We start from the raw sequence: 18,494 nt of genomic DNA on the forward strand, positions 1-18,494 counted from the left end.
GTAAAACAATTCTATAATTCATCATGTTCAAGTTCTTTTGTTACCTCTTCATCACTAGATGTAGTAGTTGATTTTGTTTGAGAATCAGATGATGTAGCAGTGATTTTCGTGCTATCTTGTATTATTTCTTCATCATCATCTTCTATAATATCAACTCCTTCATTATCTTGTTCTGTATCTTCTTCATCTTTTTGTTGCTTCTTACCTGCTTCTTTTGCAGCTTCCCTCATTTTTTTTCTAAATTCTTTTTGCTTTTGTCTTTCAATTAATTTATCATAAGTTTCATCAATTAATTGCATTCTTTCTTTATGACTTGATTCGAGTTCCATTAAATCTAAAATCATATCAGCAACTCCTTTTGCTAAAATATCATGATAAGAATAAAGTTCTTTTTTACTGATTTTATCAAATTTCTTTTCTGGTAATGATAAAAATTCTCCAATTTTGGCAATGGTCTCTTTATATAATTGTAACGTTTTATCAAATGATTTTAATTTATCTTCTTTATTACTATTAGTTAATTTATTTTTGATACGCTCATTTTCTTTATCAAAATCTAAATTTGCTTCTTGATATCTTGTTCTTGCTTCTGAAATATGTTGACCAAATTTTAACATACTTGATTGAATTGTCATCATTAATTTTGTTCCATCATCATATAATTTTTGAACTCCTTCTTTTGAAAAATCAATAGTTGACATTTGTATATAATCTTTAATTTCTTGTTCCTTTGTTTCAACTTCTTTAATCTTGGATTTCAATTCATCAACTAATGCATCATCACTTTCGAAATCTAACCATTCGATTAATTCATTAACAAATTCAGTATATGCTGAGATTTCAGAATCTTTTAATTCCTTTTGTAATATTGATTCATTGGATTCAACATAATCTCTTAATTTGTATAATTGACCTTCTAGTTGATTTCTAACCTCTGTTAATTCGATTTTGGCATCATCTAATTTATTCAAGTAAAATAATTTATTGATTAAGTTTTTACGTGACTTTTTGTCAATTGGTTTTATATGTGGGTATACTGGTGATGGAATTGAAACATAGGTAGACTTTGATTTTGTTTTGATTGAATTTAAAATCTTTTCAGCCTCAGTTGAATTTGTTGAATTTGTAGAATTTAATAAATCACTAACTAAATTATCCCTTGTTTCATCATCTTCAACTACTTCTTCATCTTCTTTTTTCAAAAGTTTGTTCAAAAATGACTCATTTTTTGGTTGGCATTCAATATCTACTTTGATAAGATCAAAAATTTTACTCTTATCTAATTCAAATGTGGCAACTACTTCTTTATTTTCTTTTGATTTGCAGTTAGCCTTTTTCAATCTAGCTGCAAAATCATCAAATGTATAAGATTTTACTAATGATCCATCCTCATATAAAGAGATAGTTAACTCTTTGTTCGCAAGTTTACCTAAATTAATTTTGGTGGTATTACCAACAATTGAGCCTTTTGGAAAAACTGGAATTTGTTCATCATCATTGCCACTGACACTAATTTCAAAGTTATGATTACTTTTTTCAATCAATTTGATATCTTTTGAGCTTTGAGTTTTAGTTTTCAATTTTAATCCCATTTGAGTAGTACCCAAGGCTGAACTTTCATCAGTGTTCACAGATTTGGAGATTTTATCATCTCCAACAAATAATGCAACATGTTTTTGAATAAATGGTACTCTTGTTGAACCACCATTCAATACAACTGATTTTATATCATCAACTTTTAATCCAATAGATTCTAATGCCTTCTCGATTGGTTTTGTGATACGATCCATTAAATCTGAATTGACATCTTCAAACTCTTGTCTAGATACTTGAACTTTAAAATCCTTATCATCATAAATTGATTCTAAAGTGGAGTGGTATTCATTATTTGCAGATAAAATCGTTTTTGCTTTTTCTGCAACTTCATATAATCTTGCGAGGATCTTATTTGATACTTCAGACTCTTCTAAATTGAAATGATTTAAAAATTTTTCTAATATGATTGTATAAATGGAATCTGTTAAAGTTCGACCACCAAATGATTCATCTGTACCAACGCTTTCCATTTCTAAAACAATTTGACCAGTTGATTTTGGAGTAATGGAGAATAAAGTCGCGGTAGTATATCCTGCACCAACATCATACACCAAGTAATATTCTTTAACATCATTATACTCAGAATTCTCATACTTTTTATTACCAGCAAAATTTAATGCAACAGAAGTACCTTCTTCAATTAATCCTAAAACATTTGAAAAATTAGCTAAATGTAATGAATCTAAATATGCTTGTCTAGTTGATTGAGAAGCAAAAGGTGGTATACTAATAGCAACATCTTCAACTATAGCAGCGGCATTTGGATTTTCTTCTAAATCATTTAATGCTCTTTGTTTTATATCATTTAATGACATAGCTAATAATTCTTCAACTGAAAATTCATAACTTGAATTATTTAAATTTAAATCAAATTTTATACTACCTCCTCTTGAATCATCTTTTATCAATTTTGAACCAAAATGAGTTTTCATATATTTTTCAACAATTGGATCATCAAATTTTTTACCAATTAATTGTTTTAAATCTAATATACAATTTTGTGGAAATCTTGTAATTAATGATCCCATCTGTGATCCATAAATTCTTTCTATACCATTCTTAGAATCAGGTCGTATTGATATACCTGATAAATCTTTTCTTTTACCTTCATCTGTTAAAACAATTTCAAATGGTATACCTGGTGCTAATAACACTGCTTTGGTAAACTTTTCACCATAATCGATACCAATTATTGCCCCTAGTATACAATTAATTAAAGTGAATATAACTAAATAATTCATTTTATTAGTGATGTGAAGTAAAGTAGGATTGACAGGTAGTAAGTAATAAATAATGTTGTTTAAAAGAAGAAAATGGTTGTAAATAATTTTTCAAAAGTTCCAAATACTTTATTACTCCATTTTTCATACCTTTTTTTTTCTACGTAAACTTTTTGACGTATTTAATTCATAATACGATTTTCTATTCAATTCTACTAACCCTCTTACAACAGAGAAAATTCTTGTATTATTCGATCAATTTCAAAGTGATTACATCTTGATATCCTTACCCTTCTTTCAATGAACTTACCTTAACCTCTTCTCGTCAATGAAAGATTTATTAGATCTGAATCAGTAAATTATCATTTACGTGTTAAGAAAAAAACTTATTTTAATATTACTATAAATGGATAAGCGAGTATCAGTATTTTAATAACCAATACAAAAATGTACCGAAATCTTTGTAGAGATGGATCTATACAAACCAATGATCTAATAAATTGTATTGGAAATCTCAAGTTAGCACTATTGATGTAATATTAAATTTATGATATATAATCTGCTGATATTGATGACGTATTATTTATTGCAACTTTTTGGTATGGAAAAGGTAGCGATTTTTGGCTGCAAAATTCAAAAGGTACTTGATTGAAAGACAAAATCATATATAAAATTTGACCCCTAAGATCAGCTTCTAAAAGCAGATGTGATTATTATATAAAGATATAAACGCTGTCATTATATTTTTAAACTTTAAGATTTTTTCCTACTTTTTGGTCCCCCACATCAAGTATTTATTATCAATGTCAGACTTGCAACCTAGTAATGATTTGAGTGCAACAAATGATGAAACGCAAATTACTCCCAAGTCAAATTTAAATGCAAAAAATGAAAGTCAAAATACACTAGTTGTTGATGAATTTTTAAAGAATGAGTCAATAAGTGAGACTAATAAAAATTTAATGAAGAGAGCATCAGCCTTAAATACATCAACTTCAACCGCAGTTTTAACTTTAGATGAAGGGATTTCTGAAAAAGAAACGAGATTCAGCTATCAAAAGGAAGAGTCGAATACAATCAAAACGTCAAATAAAAGTAATCTTACTAGTGCTATTGAAAAAAGTAATAAACTAAAGGCTAATGAAGTCAATGAAAAACATGACAAATTTGTGACTGATGAAAAGCCCAAATTGTCAATGATTAAACAAGTAGATGAAGTCGATGCCAAATTAAATTCAGCAAAAATTAAAGATTTAGGAAAGGAAAGAATCGAAAGCAATCTCGTTGAAGAACCAAATTCACTTGTACAAGATAATGACCAGGTTGATTCAAACCATGCTGCTAGTAGTTGTTCAACCATTTCAAAACTAGATTTGAAATGTATATTTAAGAATATTAAAAATTGGATTCTTAACAGGGAAACAGGAATAAATAATGGAATCAGACCATCTTTTGTTTCAAGTGCTGGTTCAGAAGATGGTTCAAACGAAATAAATTCAATACCATTAATTGAGCTACCATTAATTCCAATAAATTATAGATCAAGAGAAATCAATGGATTTGGTATATTATCAAAATCTCAATCATTACCAATGAAGATTAAAAAACAATACTTACATCTATTAACGAGTGGAGTAATTGAATTGATTGAATTTTGTAAATATTTGGAAATTTTGAATGAGAAATTTAAAAGACATGATAATTATGCAGCTATTCAACAAAGTTTTTCAAATCATTTTAGAAAAATTCATTTGGATTTACCATTTACTGAAAATGATTTAAAAATAAATGAAGATATAAATGAAGAATTATTATTACAATTGAAAATTTTGTTTAATGATTTATTTCAATCAAATTATATAATTTGGATTGTTAATAAATTTGAATTTGATGGATTTGTTAAAAGATTTAGAAAATTAATAGCTCATGTTTTGAAAAATGATTTTAATTATGATGTTAATTATGATAGAGAATATTTTTATAAACATGTTGTTGCTGCTAGTTTATTAGAATGGAGAAAAAATATTCCATTTCCTGAATAAAATTTTTCTGGTTGGAATTATATTTGTCTGTGTATCTGACTTTAAATATTTGGTTGCAAAAAATCTTAAAATTTAAAACACATGGTATTGACTTAAAATTTGAATTTTGTTCTATTCCGACGGAACAAATTTTTTTATATATTTTAGTCTATTATTTAAGTTTATTCAAATTCCTTTTAAATTGTACATAATTTTGCGCTCAATTGAATAGGTTTAGTATTCTATATCTAATCTATTTTATGAATTTGTCATATCTTATTCCAGCGGTAGCTTTAGTGTGATGATAAATCTGAAGTATTAACTATTGTTCATTAAATTTCTTTAAACTCGTATGTCATCACTAAAGAAAAAAATATTATTAAAATTTATATAGTCCCTTAATTTTCACTAAATTTTATTACATTTCTATTTTTTATTTCTTTTACTCTTGGGTATTTAATCAATTGGATTAACACCCCAAATCAAAGACAGACTAAAATCATTTCATTATGGCTGATGATAAAATGTATATATCGTACAACAATGTACATCAATTATGTCAAGAGTCAGCAGATAAAATCAAGCAGTTTAAACCAGATTTAATCATTGCTATTGGTGGTGGTGGGTTTATACCAGCAAGAATGTTAAGATCATTTTTAAAAGAACCAGGTCAACCAAATGTTAGAATTATGGCAATTATTTTATCATTATATGAAGAAATTATAAATTCAGATGGAGTTGAAGAAAAACCTGGTACTCAAGTTGTTAGAACTCAATGGATTGATTACAATCAATCCAAAGTAGATTTAGTTGGTAAAAATATTTTAATAATTGATGAAGTTGATGATACAAGAACAACTTTACATTATGCAATTAGTGAATTGAAAAAAGATGTAAAAGAACAATCAGAAGCTCAAGGTAAAGATCCAAATTCAACAAAATTTGGAATATTTGTATTACATGATAAAGATAAGACTAAAAAAGCTGATTTACCTGATGAAATAATGAAAACTGGGAATTATTTTGCTGCAAGAACCGTACCAGATTGTTGGATTGCTTATCCTTGGGAATCAACTGATATTGTTTATCATCAAAAAAGAGCTGAAGAACAAGGTAATGATGTATTTTTACCATCAACTACAAAAGAATAAAAATATTTGATAGATTAATGAATTTATTTATTTTTTAAATAAAAACGAATAATTTTTATAGAAATGTACAATTAATATACCCAATTTTTTTTTTTTATTAATCAATTTCTATAACTTCTGGACTTCGTTCATGATTTTTCAAAGGTGGATGATTTAAATTCTTATCTTTTCTTTTTTTACTTTGTCTTAATGATTGACCAGAACCATTAAATGATGATTGTTGTTGTTTTTGTTTTTCATTTTCTTTGTTTTCTTCATTTATTTCTTCTTGAGTCGGTAATATTACTGGAAACCCAAAAAATAATTGATTTTCTGGTAAATTTAATGGAACTGCTGGTGCATTTATATCTAGATCATCAATCTTTATTGAAGGATTATTATTTGTTGAATTATTTGTATCTATTTTTTTACCAGATAATTTTTGACCTGATCCCATAAATTTATTTTCTTTATTAGCGTCATTTACTAAATTTGCATAATTGATTGATTTTGCCATTGTTGCAGCTCCTGCTCCTCTATTTACACTTGATGGATTTATTGGAGTTGATGAAGATGATCCAGCACTTGGAGTAATTGACTTTGGTTTGTATTCTGGTTCGACATAACCAACAGGTGGAGCAAAATCAGTTTCTAAATCAGTTTCAACTACACATATACCATGATTATTACTTTCTGGTTTAACTTCCAATATTTTTATACCATATATTGAATCATTATAATTTATTTCTATTATATCATTTACTGTTAGTGTTGAAAATTTACGTAATACATTTTCTAATACTGCTTTTGGATCACTTATATCTAAAAAATCAACACTTTGAGGTTCAATTTTAACAAATTTACCTAAATTTAAATCACAATTTAAAATCTTAATTAAATTACCAGGTTGTAACTTTAAAGTACTCATCATCCATTGAGGTATATAACATCTTCCTTCTTCACTTGTAAATTCCAATACACCACTATGACTAATCAAATCTTTTTGTTCATTTTTAATTTCAAATAACATTGGATATCGTATATGTAACATTGTTAATTTATTTAATGATGATGGAGGTAAAAATATTTTACCACCATAATTGGCATCATCTTTTCTTATAAGATCTGGCATCATTGATATTGGATATACCCTAAAATATTCTTCAAATTTATTATTCATGGCCATTCCAAAACCTGACATACCTCCACCAAATACTGATGAGCCAAAGTTTGAAAACATGATTTGTTGTGATTCTAGTTGGGGATATGGGTATTGAATGTACTAATTGATGATGCAATGGTTGAGATCAAGGAAACTGAATAGGTATTGATAGATATAAATGTGAAAATTAATAAGTTAGTAATGTGTTTTATATTTGCCATTAAATAAATTTAATTTGTATAGTAATTTATTATATGCAATACCTCACACATAATCACTTTTTCATTTTTAGGGAAATACAATTTGAAATCAATTCATGAATTTTACATCCTAATCTTCTTGTTTATATTCATCTACTTAAATCTATAAAATTTCTATATTCATAACATTATTTAGTCTGTTGAGTGACTCTAATTAATTCTTGTATAATTTCTTTTTTATTATCATCTAAATCATTAAATAATACTTGATATTTCTGTTGATCATTTTGTTGAATTGAAAGAAAACTATTTGCAAATTCTTCGAATCCATTAATTTTATCAATCGGGGTTTCTTTCAATGCTTCCATTTCTGCTTCATCTAATTCATATTGATCTTCTATTGCTTGTTCTAAATTTTCATTTGTGGAGTTTTCATTTTTAATTTGATCCTTTTGACTTGTTTCATTTGATAAAATTGCATTTTTGGTTTTGATTGCATTTGGTAATGCAATAAGATTACTTAATAATAGATCGACTGTTTCTCCTATTAAATCTTCTGGTATGTTTTTTATAGCATCACTTTTAACAATTGAAATTGCACATAATAATTGTAATTTACATCCATAAACACTTTGAAAATCATCACTGTATTTGATCCATAATTTGTAGAATTCAATCATAAAATTTTGTGAAGATATAAATGATAATGAAGTTATTGGATCTATATAAATTGATGCAAACAAAATTCTTAATAATGATAATCTGTGTAACATATAACCGTCAAATGCATCTTGCTCATCTAATGATTGATAAATCTCAAAAATTTCGGGTAATAATTTTGGTAAAAATTCAGTAAATCTGGAGTTTAATGCCAATACAGTTAACTCGATATCTTCAAATGCAGCATGTGCAAAAATTGGTTCCATGTCAGCTTGCTTTAGTACTCCAAAACAAACATTTAATAATGATTGAACATAAGGACTGTTCATATTAATTTGTGGATTAGTAAAACCTTTATTTATTATCGCCGTGAAGAATGGTTGGAAAGAATCGAAATATTCAAAAGCATAAGTATCAAAAGCGTCTATTACACTTTGAAACATTGACCACATTATTTCTGAAACTTCTTGTCTTAAATATAATAATGATTCCATTATTTCCACAATGTCTGATAAAAACATAACCATTGCATTTTCCAACACAAAGTTTATCAAATCTTTTAGCACTTTTTCCAAACTTTCTCCAACTTCAGATGCATTTGACATGGATATCACTAGTGTAGTTAAAGTACTTAATAACCCACCTGCTTGATATTCTTTATCAGTATCAACATGACCATTTGAACTTTGTTCCAAGATTTCATTACATAATCTTAAAAATTGATCAGATAATTTAGTACCTAATTCTACCGCATATGGTTCTAAATTTTTAGCAAATCTCTCAACGAATGTATCCATTACATGAGTTAATATATCACTCTCATATTTCTTGGATTTCTCCAATAAGTTCTCCATTAATTGAGGTGCTTGACCTGCTACATGTTGTGCAACTAAATCTTCTTGAACTAAAGTAGCTAAAGCATCTGCTGCAGTTAATTGTATAGGAAATTGTGATTCATTTTGGAAACACCTAATAACATCTTGAAAAATCTTTTGTAGTACTTGAGAGTCTTTATATGTATGATTGTGAAACATTGCAATTGCATCACATGTTCTTGCTGTAAGCCATGGGGTTTTATCGGAGTTATTTAATTCTGGATATATATATGTTTCCAAAACTTTATCAATTTGACCATGACATGGAGATGATTCTCTATCCAACTCATTAGACACTGTTGATAAAATTCTTAATGCTCCTTCAGTTTGCATTGCAATTTCTAAATTATTTTGATCGTTCACTCTTTTGGTGAATATTTCGTTTATAATATTGAATATCAAATTTATAGTCAGATCAAATTTCTTATTTGAAAGTCTATGAATAAAATTGATGGATGCAACATCACTACTTTTTTGTTCTCTATTAACATCAAAGTACCTTCTAATATATTCATATGGATCATCTTCGTATAATTCAACACTTACTTCACTTGCTTGTAACGAGGGTAAAATTAAATGTCTTATAATAGCATCTAACTTTTCATGAACCAATGGCCAGCACGGTGTTTCAATAACATTATCTAGAAATGAAATCATATAATATAATGATGCTTCACTTAACCAAATCTTTTTGGATGACCATTTTTCAATAATTTTCCAGTATGCATTCAAAATTTCTGGTACAAAATTTGTTAAAAAATTTGAGGTAAATTCACTTTGATTTTTAGTGAGATATCCACCACCATGTCTGTTTAATAGTCTATTTAAATTTGCAAAACACCATTTCACTGTTTTAATTCTTGGATTTTTGGCTCTTTCTTCTATTATATCTTCTTCCAATATTTCTTTTGGTAAATCTTTATTAATAATCATTATATGAATTTGACACCATAAACCTAATTTATTTACGTCTAATAAGTAAGTTGGTAAAGTTGAAAAGGTTGCATTTTTGAATATTTTGATAATTAAATATAACATTTCATCATTTGATTGATCAGTATTACTATTATTATTAATTAAAGTTTGTGCTAATTGTTCTATCAAGGGAAACAATTCTTTTGTAATATCTTCCATTACTGGATTTATAAAATTTTTCAGTTCAATTCCATCCCATCTATAATTTTTAACATATTCATATAAACAAATTAATCCAGTAAAAATTTGATCTTTATCTTGAGATGTTATTAACTTTGATATTAACGGTATCATTTCTTCCCATTTATCATGACTTAGTATATTATTTAATGCAGTTGCTAATGAAAATTTAATTTGATATATCTTATAAGTTTTCATTAATGTTTTAACTAAATTATTTCTAATTAATGATTTTTCATCTTCTAATATAAAATATGAACTTGATTCTTTTGTATTATCAGGTATAATCCAATAATTTATAATTCTATTTTTGAAAAATATTGCTGCTGCAATTTTAATACCCAATTGTATATCATCTTCAATTATCAAATCTAATAAATAATTTGTAAATCCTGATTGTTGTTCATAAACATGTAATGATTGTTCACTTGATTTTCTAATTTGTCTATTTGAATCTAATGTACCATTTAATGCTTGTAATAATGAATCTTTATCCATAATTATTTAGTTCTGTATCAACTTTGATCCACTATTAAAATTTAAAATGGCTGCTAAAAAAATATATAAACAACTTTAATAGTACTGTTTAATAATATTCTCTGTAATATATTGTAATTATACTGTACTATTTATTTAAAGTAAAGAGCATCAAATTTTTTTATTTTTTTTGTTATAGCTTAATATTATATTCATTCTTTACACTACCATCTATTATATCATTTAATATATCAAGTAAATCATATTAATTTATCAATACATAAATAGTAAGGATAGATACTTGAAATGAAATCAGAAATAAAAGGTTTCAATATACTACCTGTTAAAATACCCAATACTAAATCAACTCAATACATATTTTTTAAAAAACATGATACTAAAAATAATTCATCGTCATCATCATCAGATAATAGATCTTTATTTCTTTGTAATTTACCAATACTAAGTGATTTACAAACCATTAAAAAATACTTTCAATCAGTTGCGTTAGGATCAACTATTGAATCATATGTTGAATCATACATCACAACAAGTACAGAGGATATATGGCTAGATTTAAGTAAATTAACATCTGAATTAGATGTTAGTAATGTTGATTCAGTTGGTAGTAAATTGCCAAAAAATTGTGCTATATTAACATTCATTGATAAATCATCATTTCAATTAGCATTTAACTCATTAAAAAAGTTATCGACAAATTTTACAGAATCAATATGGCCAATGAAAGAAATTACATCAAATTTTTATATAAAACAATATCAAGATCAAATAAATAATAAAGAAGCATTATCTGAACAAGTGTCACAAGCACTAATAGATTTTGATAAAGCAGAAAAAGAAAGTATAGATAATTTACATAATCAATCGAATTTAGTTGATGAAGATGGATTTACATTAGTTGTTGGATCACATAGAAAAACAAAAGCAGGTATATTAGGTAAACAAAGAATAGCAAATACTATTGAAAATGAAAAAGCTAAAACTAAATTAAAAAAGAAAGAAAAACAAGATTTTTATAGATTTCAATTAAGACAAAAGAAGAAGGAGGAAATGAATGATTTATTAAGTAAATTTAGAGCTGATCAAGAAAAAGTTAAATTGATGAAAGAAAAGAAAAGATTTAGACCCTATTGATAAATTATGGAGCTAATTGTATATGTGAGTAAAATATAATTCTAATGTAATACTAAAACTAAAGATAATACCTTACAATCTTTAAGTAGTTGGGGTGTCTCAATTTCTATATAAAAGTGAACTGTTTAAACAACTTGCTTCGTTAAAAGAGGATTTAGTTAAGGAAAACTTTTCACTACTATGAGTTGTTTTACATCTATTAGTTAAAGAAGTACGAGAAAATTCAACTCTTAATACCAAATTAAATTCTTAATTTCGCAGCATGTTTCAGCTTTAATTCTAGTATACAACAAAATAATAATGACAACAATATAATATCTTGCAACCTTTTACTGATTCATTACCAATGACTAAAACTTCAACTACATTTGAAGATGATATCAAAACGATACAAGATCAATATATAAAAAAAGACTTCCCCGCAAAAGATTCTCCACAGGATTTCGAAATTTTATCAACAATACGGTATGATCCAAATTTATCAGAAACTCCACCAATTGAATATGAAGATATATCCAAGCAAAACTTCTTTTTATTAAATGAACATATCGATAGATTAAATTTCACACTACAATTTTTCCATAACTTATATCAAATTAAATTAGATTTTGAAATAACTGAAGAATTTTTTTTACAACAACTTATAACAAGTTTAAAAAAGCTGGAAAAATTAATGTTTATACCTTATAAAATCAGGGTATTAGTTAAATTAGATGGTTCGACTAAAATAGAAATTCATGAAACTAAAAATACAACAAATTTACTATTTGGATTATTCCCACAAGTTTCAGAATTTGATTTATATTTTGATCAAATTACTACAGAAGATGATTGGGATATATATATGAACAAAAATTCAACATTAATTTCCCCTTTCACTTCTTTTAAGACTACAAAAAGAGATGTTTATAATGAAGCTAGATCAATATTACCAAATAAAAATCCAGGTAAAGAAGAAGTATTACTTTTCAATAGTCAAAATCAAGTTATGGAAGGTTCATTTACTAATATTGCAATTAAAAGATATTATGATGGAAAATGGATCACTCCTTTATTAAGTTGTGGTTGTTTATGTGGAGTGACAAGACATTTTTTGTTGAGAAAGAATTATATTGAAGAAGATATTATAACAATTGATCAGATTTCTTTAGGTACTGAGATTCTATTATTTAATGGGATAATTGGGGTTGTAAAAGGTAAAGTAGTTGATTTAGGTATGTAATATATTATTTTGTATTTTATTTAATGTGTAATGACTAAGTTCTATTTTATTAATTCTTCAATTTGTTTTTCATTATACCCCATAATATATAAAACATCTAATAAAGATTTAGTATTTAAACAAGCAAGAGCTTCTAATTGAACTTTCGGTTTTGCATTCCAAGCAATACCAAAACCTGCAACAGACATCATTTTCAAATCATTTGCTCCATCACCAATAGCTACTGCTTGTTTAGGATCTATATTATGCTTTTTAGCAATTTCTAATAATAATTCTGCTTTTATATCACCATTGACTATTCTTCCTATTGTTTCACCATTTAAGATTAAATTTTCATCAACTCCTAAATTATTTGCATATGCGTAGTCTAATCCTAATTCTTCTTTTATATGTTCAGCTAATGGTGTGAAACCACCAGAACAAACGGCTAATGTACATCCAAGTTTTTTCAAAGCTTTAACCAAAGGTTTTACACCATTTGTAATTTCAATTTTTTCTTTCAATTCTTTCCATATATTCGTTGAGTCTATACCTTTCAATAGCTGTACTCTTTCTTTTAAACTTTCATTAAAATCCAATTCTCCATTCATTGCTCTTTCCGTTATTTCTGCAACTTTATCTTCTATATTTGCATAACTTGCAATCAATTCAATAACTTCTTGATATATTAAAGTTGAGTCCATATCAAATACAAATAATTTTTTATTCTTTTGATCTTCAGATTTTTGTAATATTAAGTCATAATCTTTACCAACACAATTTGATTTACATTTTTGTAGTATTGAATTAAATTCAGATGATTTTATATTGACATACCATTCTTGACATCTATAACTGTGAAGTGCAATGTCAGTTTCGAGATGCAAATCGAAACTTATAAAGTCTTGTACATCTTCAGAAGTTATATCTATAATATCGTCACCATGAGATATCATTGTAATTACACAAGAAATTTCTTCCGACATGACTCAATGATTCATTATCGAAGCTGTTTTACAATTTGAAATTTTGAAAAACTTCAATTTCGCGCGTTTCAATAAAATAGTCTTTTGATTTAGAGTATCGTTAATTTACTGTCCATAACTGAAGAATTTACTCTATCTAGTCTTAAATTGATGATTCTTCTAAATCTATAAGTCCATTTAAATAAGTTTCATCTAATCTTAAATCAAATTCACTTAGACCAATTGTACCACCTAATTTTTTAAAATTATTCATATATATATTATATTTATTTTCTGCGATTTCATTCATTTTTGGCCAATAAATATCATGATCATACTTAAAATTTATAATCCCATTATATTCATTAAATAATTGTTGTTTAGGTACGAAATTCTGAAACAGGTCAAAATGAGTTTTCAGCATCGTATATGGATCCACAAAGGGTCTTGAAATTTTCATAAATGCATTTGCAATCCATGGTAAATCATGAAATAATCCAATACCTAAAACTTCAGGATAACTTTTTTGTAAAATATGTAATGATTGTTTTGTTATAGATAATGATGGAAATGATGCAGATAAATTTAATTCTTTTGGTGCTGCTCCAAAATCAATTAATAATGCAATTTGATCTTGACCAGGTGGCATAAATTTTATAACTGATTCTAACATAAATACTAAATGTTTGACTTGACCAATTCCTGATTTTGTATTTTGATAACCATTTCTTAATATCAAAATTGGTCTACTCTCTATTGAATCATAGCCATAAATCACTTGTTTTCCTGATGAATTCTCATGACTTACTGATTGACTCGTTAATAAGTCCTTAGAGTCTATTAAATTTGGTATATTAATTAATCCAAAACTTCTTCTCCATATCATTGTCTCTTCCATTCTTTTAATAGTTGCAAGTAAATCCCATTTAGATGCTCTTAAAAATCTTAGAAAACATTCTTTAGTTAACCATGCTTTCTCTTGATCTGTTATTGGATGCGTTTTAGCTGTGGAAGTCTCATTTATTGGTATATCTTTTTGAATAAATTTTTCGAAGTGATCTAGTACTTTATCATATTTGTCTTGTTGATCTTCTGTTAACTCAAATTTTCTTCTTCTAACTGGTTTTATTGGATATGCGGGAGGTATATGACATTTCTTAGTTTCCTCTGGCTTGGATGTAGGTTCAATCTCTGACGGATTTGTTAATGATGTTGTAGATGTTAAATTTGATGGTACTGATGTTTCCGATTCTGGAGTTTGACTTAAAACTTCGGTGTCTTCATTTTTCTTGTTAAAAAAGAACATTAGTGTAATTTAGAATGAATAGTTAAATAATTCTCAATGAATAGATACTTTTGACCCTCAATGGGACTTTTGAGGAATAATTATTGTTATATATATATATATATATGAAATAGTCTTATGAATAATCCAGGACAATAAAAAAACAAATATGTAAATCGTATATATAAAAAATTCGCGAGTTCTATTAAAAGTAAATTAACGGCTTTAAAAAATACGTTATGAACACTGTGTTTTTCTGAAAAACCGTATAATATAAATCTTCGAGATAAACAATGTATTGAAAATCCAAGACGATCTCCAAATTCATCGAAACTTTAAATATCTTTTAATCCAAGTATTAAGATTAGCGGTTTAATGATAGATTGTTTAAAAAATAAAGGCTTTAAATAAAAAGAATGGAGTTAATTTGAAAGTTACAAAAAAAAATAAAAAAACTTAAAAATAATTTTACGAGACTGTAATTGGTAGCATTTCAATTTCAAAGAGTGATTAATTTCAACTCCTCTTTCACTGTACGAAATTATTTATTATACGTAATTATTATACAGACCAATCTCAAAATTATTCAAATTTATTTTTTCAATCTGATCATAACATCTTATCAACAATTCCATATGTCCAAAATAACAATTACTAATAGATCCTCGAATAAAGAATCACCATTTACTGAAGAAAATTTAATAAATATTTTAAATAAAATTGATTCAAATTCACCAAATGAAATAATAGAAAAACTATCTGATAATTTAGATAATATAAGTTCAAAGCATAAAATAATTATACAATATACAGCAATTGAAGGTAAACAAGAAATTTCAAATTTAAAAATTAATACTGGTTTTACTTCTAATTGGGATGCTTCAAAAGATGGTTGTTTAACTTTACTGATTGATTTAAATGAAAGTAAAAGTCAAAGTATTGAAAGTGTAGAAAATAGTGAAGGAATTGATAAAGAATCTGAAATACCCAATAACTCCAATATCAATTCACTACTTATTACTATATATTGGATTAGTGTATAGTTTTAAGCTGTCATGAAATAATATCAAAATAACTTCGAGATATTTAAATAAAAGTTGAATTCTCTTTTTCTTAGATTTTTTGAGCTTAGGTCTGTAAATTACTCAATTTTCTTTTACTTTTTACTAAGTAATACTATATATATTTTACTATAATATATTGTAATTTTAATAATATTAACTTGTTACAAGCAATTAAATTATTTTCTTTTTAAGGTACCGTAAAAAATAAAATCTAATAGAAATTTAAAAAATATTAAGCAAACTCAAAACCAAAAATAAAATATATTATATCACATGGAAAGAAGTTACAAGATATAATTTCTTGTCTTTAAACCACTTTTTTCAACCTATTTTCAATCTTATAAATACTTTTACAATGCCAGTACCACTACTAGGAAGATTAAATTTATTTGATTGGCCCGTTATAATAGTTTCTTTTAGTTTAGCATGGTTTGAATTTATTGTATCAATTATAACAACGTTATTACCAAGACCAATTATAAAAATCTGTACAATAATAACCAAACAATTTTTCAAATTGACTTCAAATCCAATTGATTTAATAATTGGTCAATCATCAAAAGGAGAAAATAATTTAAAAAATGAAGAAGAATTTAAATATTTAAAAGCAAAAGATATTTCAAAAGGTTCTATAAATAAACAAAATTATGAAATTATGATTGAAATGTTAAATGCTGATAATATTCAAGAAATGGTTCAATTATTTGGTTATGATATCGAAAGTAGAGTAGTTACAACTAAAGATGAATATTTATTAACTATTCATCGTATAAAATCTTCTTCAACTACTTCAAATACAAGAATTCCAAATGGTAAAGTCATATATTTACATCATGGTTTATTAATGTGTAGTGAAATTTGGGTTACAATGACTGAAAAGTATCAAAATTTACCATTTATATTATACGATTTAGGATATGATGTTTGGCTAGGTAATAATAGAGGTAACAAATATAGTCAAAAACATTTATTTCATAATTTAAGTTCAACAAAATATTGGAATTTTTCATTAGATGAGTTTGCTATATTTGATATTCCAAATACAATTGATTATATTTTAAATGCAACAAAAAAGAAAAAATTAACATATATTGGTTTTAGTCAAGGTAGTGCTCAAGCTTTTGCAAGTGTTTCAATAAATTCCGAATTAAATTCTAAAATAGATCAATTAATTGCTATATCACCTGCAACAACACCTCATGGATTATATTCAAATTTTTTGGATATTTTATTAAAATCTTCACCAAATATTACTTATCTTTTATTTAGTAGAAAAGTTCTAATGCCATCTTGTATATTTTGGCAAAAAATAATGTATCCACCATTATTTGATAAAATGATTGATTTTTCAAATTATATGTTATTTAATTGGAAAGCAACAAATATTTCAAAATTACAAAAATTAAGTAGTTATGCTCATTTATATTCTACAACAAGTGTTAAATGTGTTGTTCATTGGTTTCAAGTTATGAGAGCTAAAAATTTTCAAATGTATCATGATGTTTCCACTTCTTCCTCATTATCTGGTTTAAATCCAATAAGTTATCCTTTAAAAAATATTGAAGTCCCAATTCATTTAATTTATGGTACTACGGATTCATTAGTTGATATTGATGTTATGAAGAATCAATTACCAAATAAATTAACTACAACTTATGCTGTAATTGATCATGAACATTTAGATAATTTATGGGGTTATGATGTTTATGAAGTTGTTTTTAAACAAGTTTTAAAATATTTGGGAGAAGATTTAGATCAAGTCAATCTGTTATTATTTAGACAAAATAATAATAAATTTATAGAAGATATGATTGATAATTCTACTGATGTTGATGATTTTAGAGAAGTTGAAGAATCAACTATTAATGTTGATGGGAAAATGATAACTCCAGTATCAACTAAATCATATTTAAAACAAATAAATAATAATAAAGGTTTAAAAGATGGTAGTCTTAAAATTAATGGTAATGAAGATAATTCACATAGTAGATCAAATTCTTCAACTTTTGTTGATAGACATCAATCATTTGGTGGATCTAGTTCTGTATTCGTATAATCGTAGATAAATAGTCATATCAAACAAATAAAAGTATTTAGAGTAAATTCATTTTATTAAACTCTCTTGAAACAATTGAAAATACTATTGTTGCAAAAATTAATAATATTAAAAATTAGTCGTGTAAAAGGGTAATGTTGCAGATTTTAAAATATAAGACATTTTAAATTTAATTTATAATATGAGTATTAATTAAATATCTTATTTTAATAGTTATTTTTTTGGTGGCTCAATTCATAAACTACTTTCAAAACACATTAAATCTGTTAGTT

General features: G+C 25.9%; 11 protein-coding genes across 11 annotated transcripts; 6 read left to right on the plus strand and 5 right to left on the minus strand. All coding sequences in view use genetic code 12, as the record gives it.

Moving 5' to 3' along the window:
* Window positions 1-11: 11 nt before the first annotated feature.
* LHS1 (Hsp70 family chaperone) lies at window positions 12-2,837 on the minus strand (the record flags this gene model as incomplete). The annotated part of the gene is made up of 1 exon (XM_051765532.1): window positions 12-2,837. The coding sequence occupies one exon, from the start codon at window positions 2,835-2,837 to the stop codon at window positions 12-14; it is 2,826 nt and encodes a 941-aa protein (XP_051618837.1).
* Window positions 2,838-3,619: 782 nt separating this feature from the next.
* Window positions 3,620-4,858, plus strand: KGF54_004797 (uncharacterized protein; the record flags this gene model as incomplete). The annotated part of the gene is made up of 1 exon (XM_051765533.1): window positions 3,620-4,858. The coding sequence occupies one exon, from the start codon at window positions 3,620-3,622 to the stop codon at window positions 4,856-4,858; it is 1,239 nt and encodes a 412-aa protein (XP_051618838.1).
* Window positions 4,859-5,346: 488 nt separating this feature from the next.
* Window positions 5,347-5,988, plus strand: HPT1 (hypoxanthine phosphoribosyltransferase; the record flags this gene model as incomplete). Its single annotated transcript, XM_051765534.1, has 1 exon — window positions 5,347-5,988. One exon carries the CDS (start codon window positions 5,347-5,349, stop codon window positions 5,986-5,988), a length of 642 nt encoding a protein of 213 aa, XP_051618839.1.
* A 97-nt stretch (window positions 5,989-6,085) lies between these two features.
* KGF54_004799 (polyubiquitin-binding protein) lies at window positions 6,086-7,207 on the minus strand (the record flags this gene model as incomplete). The annotated part of the gene is made up of 1 exon (XM_051765535.1): window positions 6,086-7,207. The coding sequence occupies one exon, from the start codon at window positions 7,205-7,207 to the stop codon at window positions 6,086-6,088; it is 1,122 nt and encodes a 373-aa protein (XP_051618840.1).
* Window positions 7,208-7,517: 310 nt separating this feature from the next.
* Window positions 7,518-10,517, minus strand: KGF54_004800 (uncharacterized protein; the record flags this gene model as incomplete). Its single annotated transcript, XM_051765538.1, has 1 exon — window positions 7,518-10,517. The coding sequence occupies one exon, from the start codon at window positions 10,515-10,517 to the stop codon at window positions 7,518-7,520; it is 3,000 nt and encodes a 999-aa protein (XP_051618841.1).
* Window positions 10,518-10,802: 285 nt separating this feature from the next.
* Window positions 10,803-11,651, plus strand: KGF54_004801 (uncharacterized protein; the record flags this gene model as incomplete). Its single annotated transcript, XM_051765539.1, has 1 exon — window positions 10,803-11,651. The coding sequence occupies one exon, from the start codon at window positions 10,803-10,805 to the stop codon at window positions 11,649-11,651; it is 849 nt and encodes a 282-aa protein (XP_051618842.1).
* A 346-nt stretch (window positions 11,652-11,997) lies between these two features.
* KGF54_004802 (aminodeoxychorismate lyase) lies at window positions 11,998-12,873 on the plus strand (the record flags this gene model as incomplete). Its single annotated transcript, XM_051765540.1, has 1 exon — window positions 11,998-12,873. The coding sequence occupies one exon, from the start codon at window positions 11,998-12,000 to the stop codon at window positions 12,871-12,873; it is 876 nt and encodes a 291-aa protein (XP_051618843.1).
* Window positions 12,874-12,914: 41 nt separating this feature from the next.
* Window positions 12,915-13,838, minus strand: SER2 (phosphoserine phosphatase; the record flags this gene model as incomplete). The annotated part of the gene is made up of 1 exon (XM_051765541.1): window positions 12,915-13,838. One exon carries the CDS (start codon window positions 13,836-13,838, stop codon window positions 12,915-12,917), a length of 924 nt encoding a protein of 307 aa, XP_051618844.1.
* A 142-nt stretch (window positions 13,839-13,980) lies between these two features.
* PDR17 (Pdr17p) lies at window positions 13,981-15,123 on the minus strand (the record flags this gene model as incomplete). Its single annotated transcript, XM_051765542.1, has 1 exon — window positions 13,981-15,123. One exon carries the CDS (start codon window positions 15,121-15,123, stop codon window positions 13,981-13,983), a length of 1,143 nt encoding a protein of 380 aa, XP_051618845.1.
* A 614-nt stretch (window positions 15,124-15,737) lies between these two features.
* Window positions 15,738-16,145, plus strand: KGF54_004805 (uncharacterized protein; the record flags this gene model as incomplete). The annotated part of the gene is made up of 1 exon (XM_051765543.1): window positions 15,738-16,145. One exon carries the CDS (start codon window positions 15,738-15,740, stop codon window positions 16,143-16,145), a length of 408 nt encoding a protein of 135 aa, XP_051618846.1.
* A 376-nt stretch (window positions 16,146-16,521) lies between these two features.
* On the plus strand, window positions 16,522-18,222 carry KGF54_004806 (uncharacterized protein; the record flags this gene model as incomplete). Its single annotated transcript, XM_051765544.1, has 1 exon — window positions 16,522-18,222. One exon carries the CDS (start codon window positions 16,522-16,524, stop codon window positions 18,220-18,222), a length of 1,701 nt encoding a protein of 566 aa, XP_051618847.1.
* Window positions 18,223-18,494: the final 272 nt, after the last annotated feature.

The sequence above is a fragment of the Candida jiufengensis genome (assembly GCF_024610255.1).
Source record: "Candida jiufengensis strain CBS 10846 chromosome Unknown scaffold1, whole genome shotgun sequence".
NCBI classification, from domain to species: domain Eukaryota; kingdom Fungi; phylum Ascomycota; class Pichiomycetes; order Serinales; family Debaryomycetaceae; genus Lodderomyces; species Lodderomyces jiufengensis.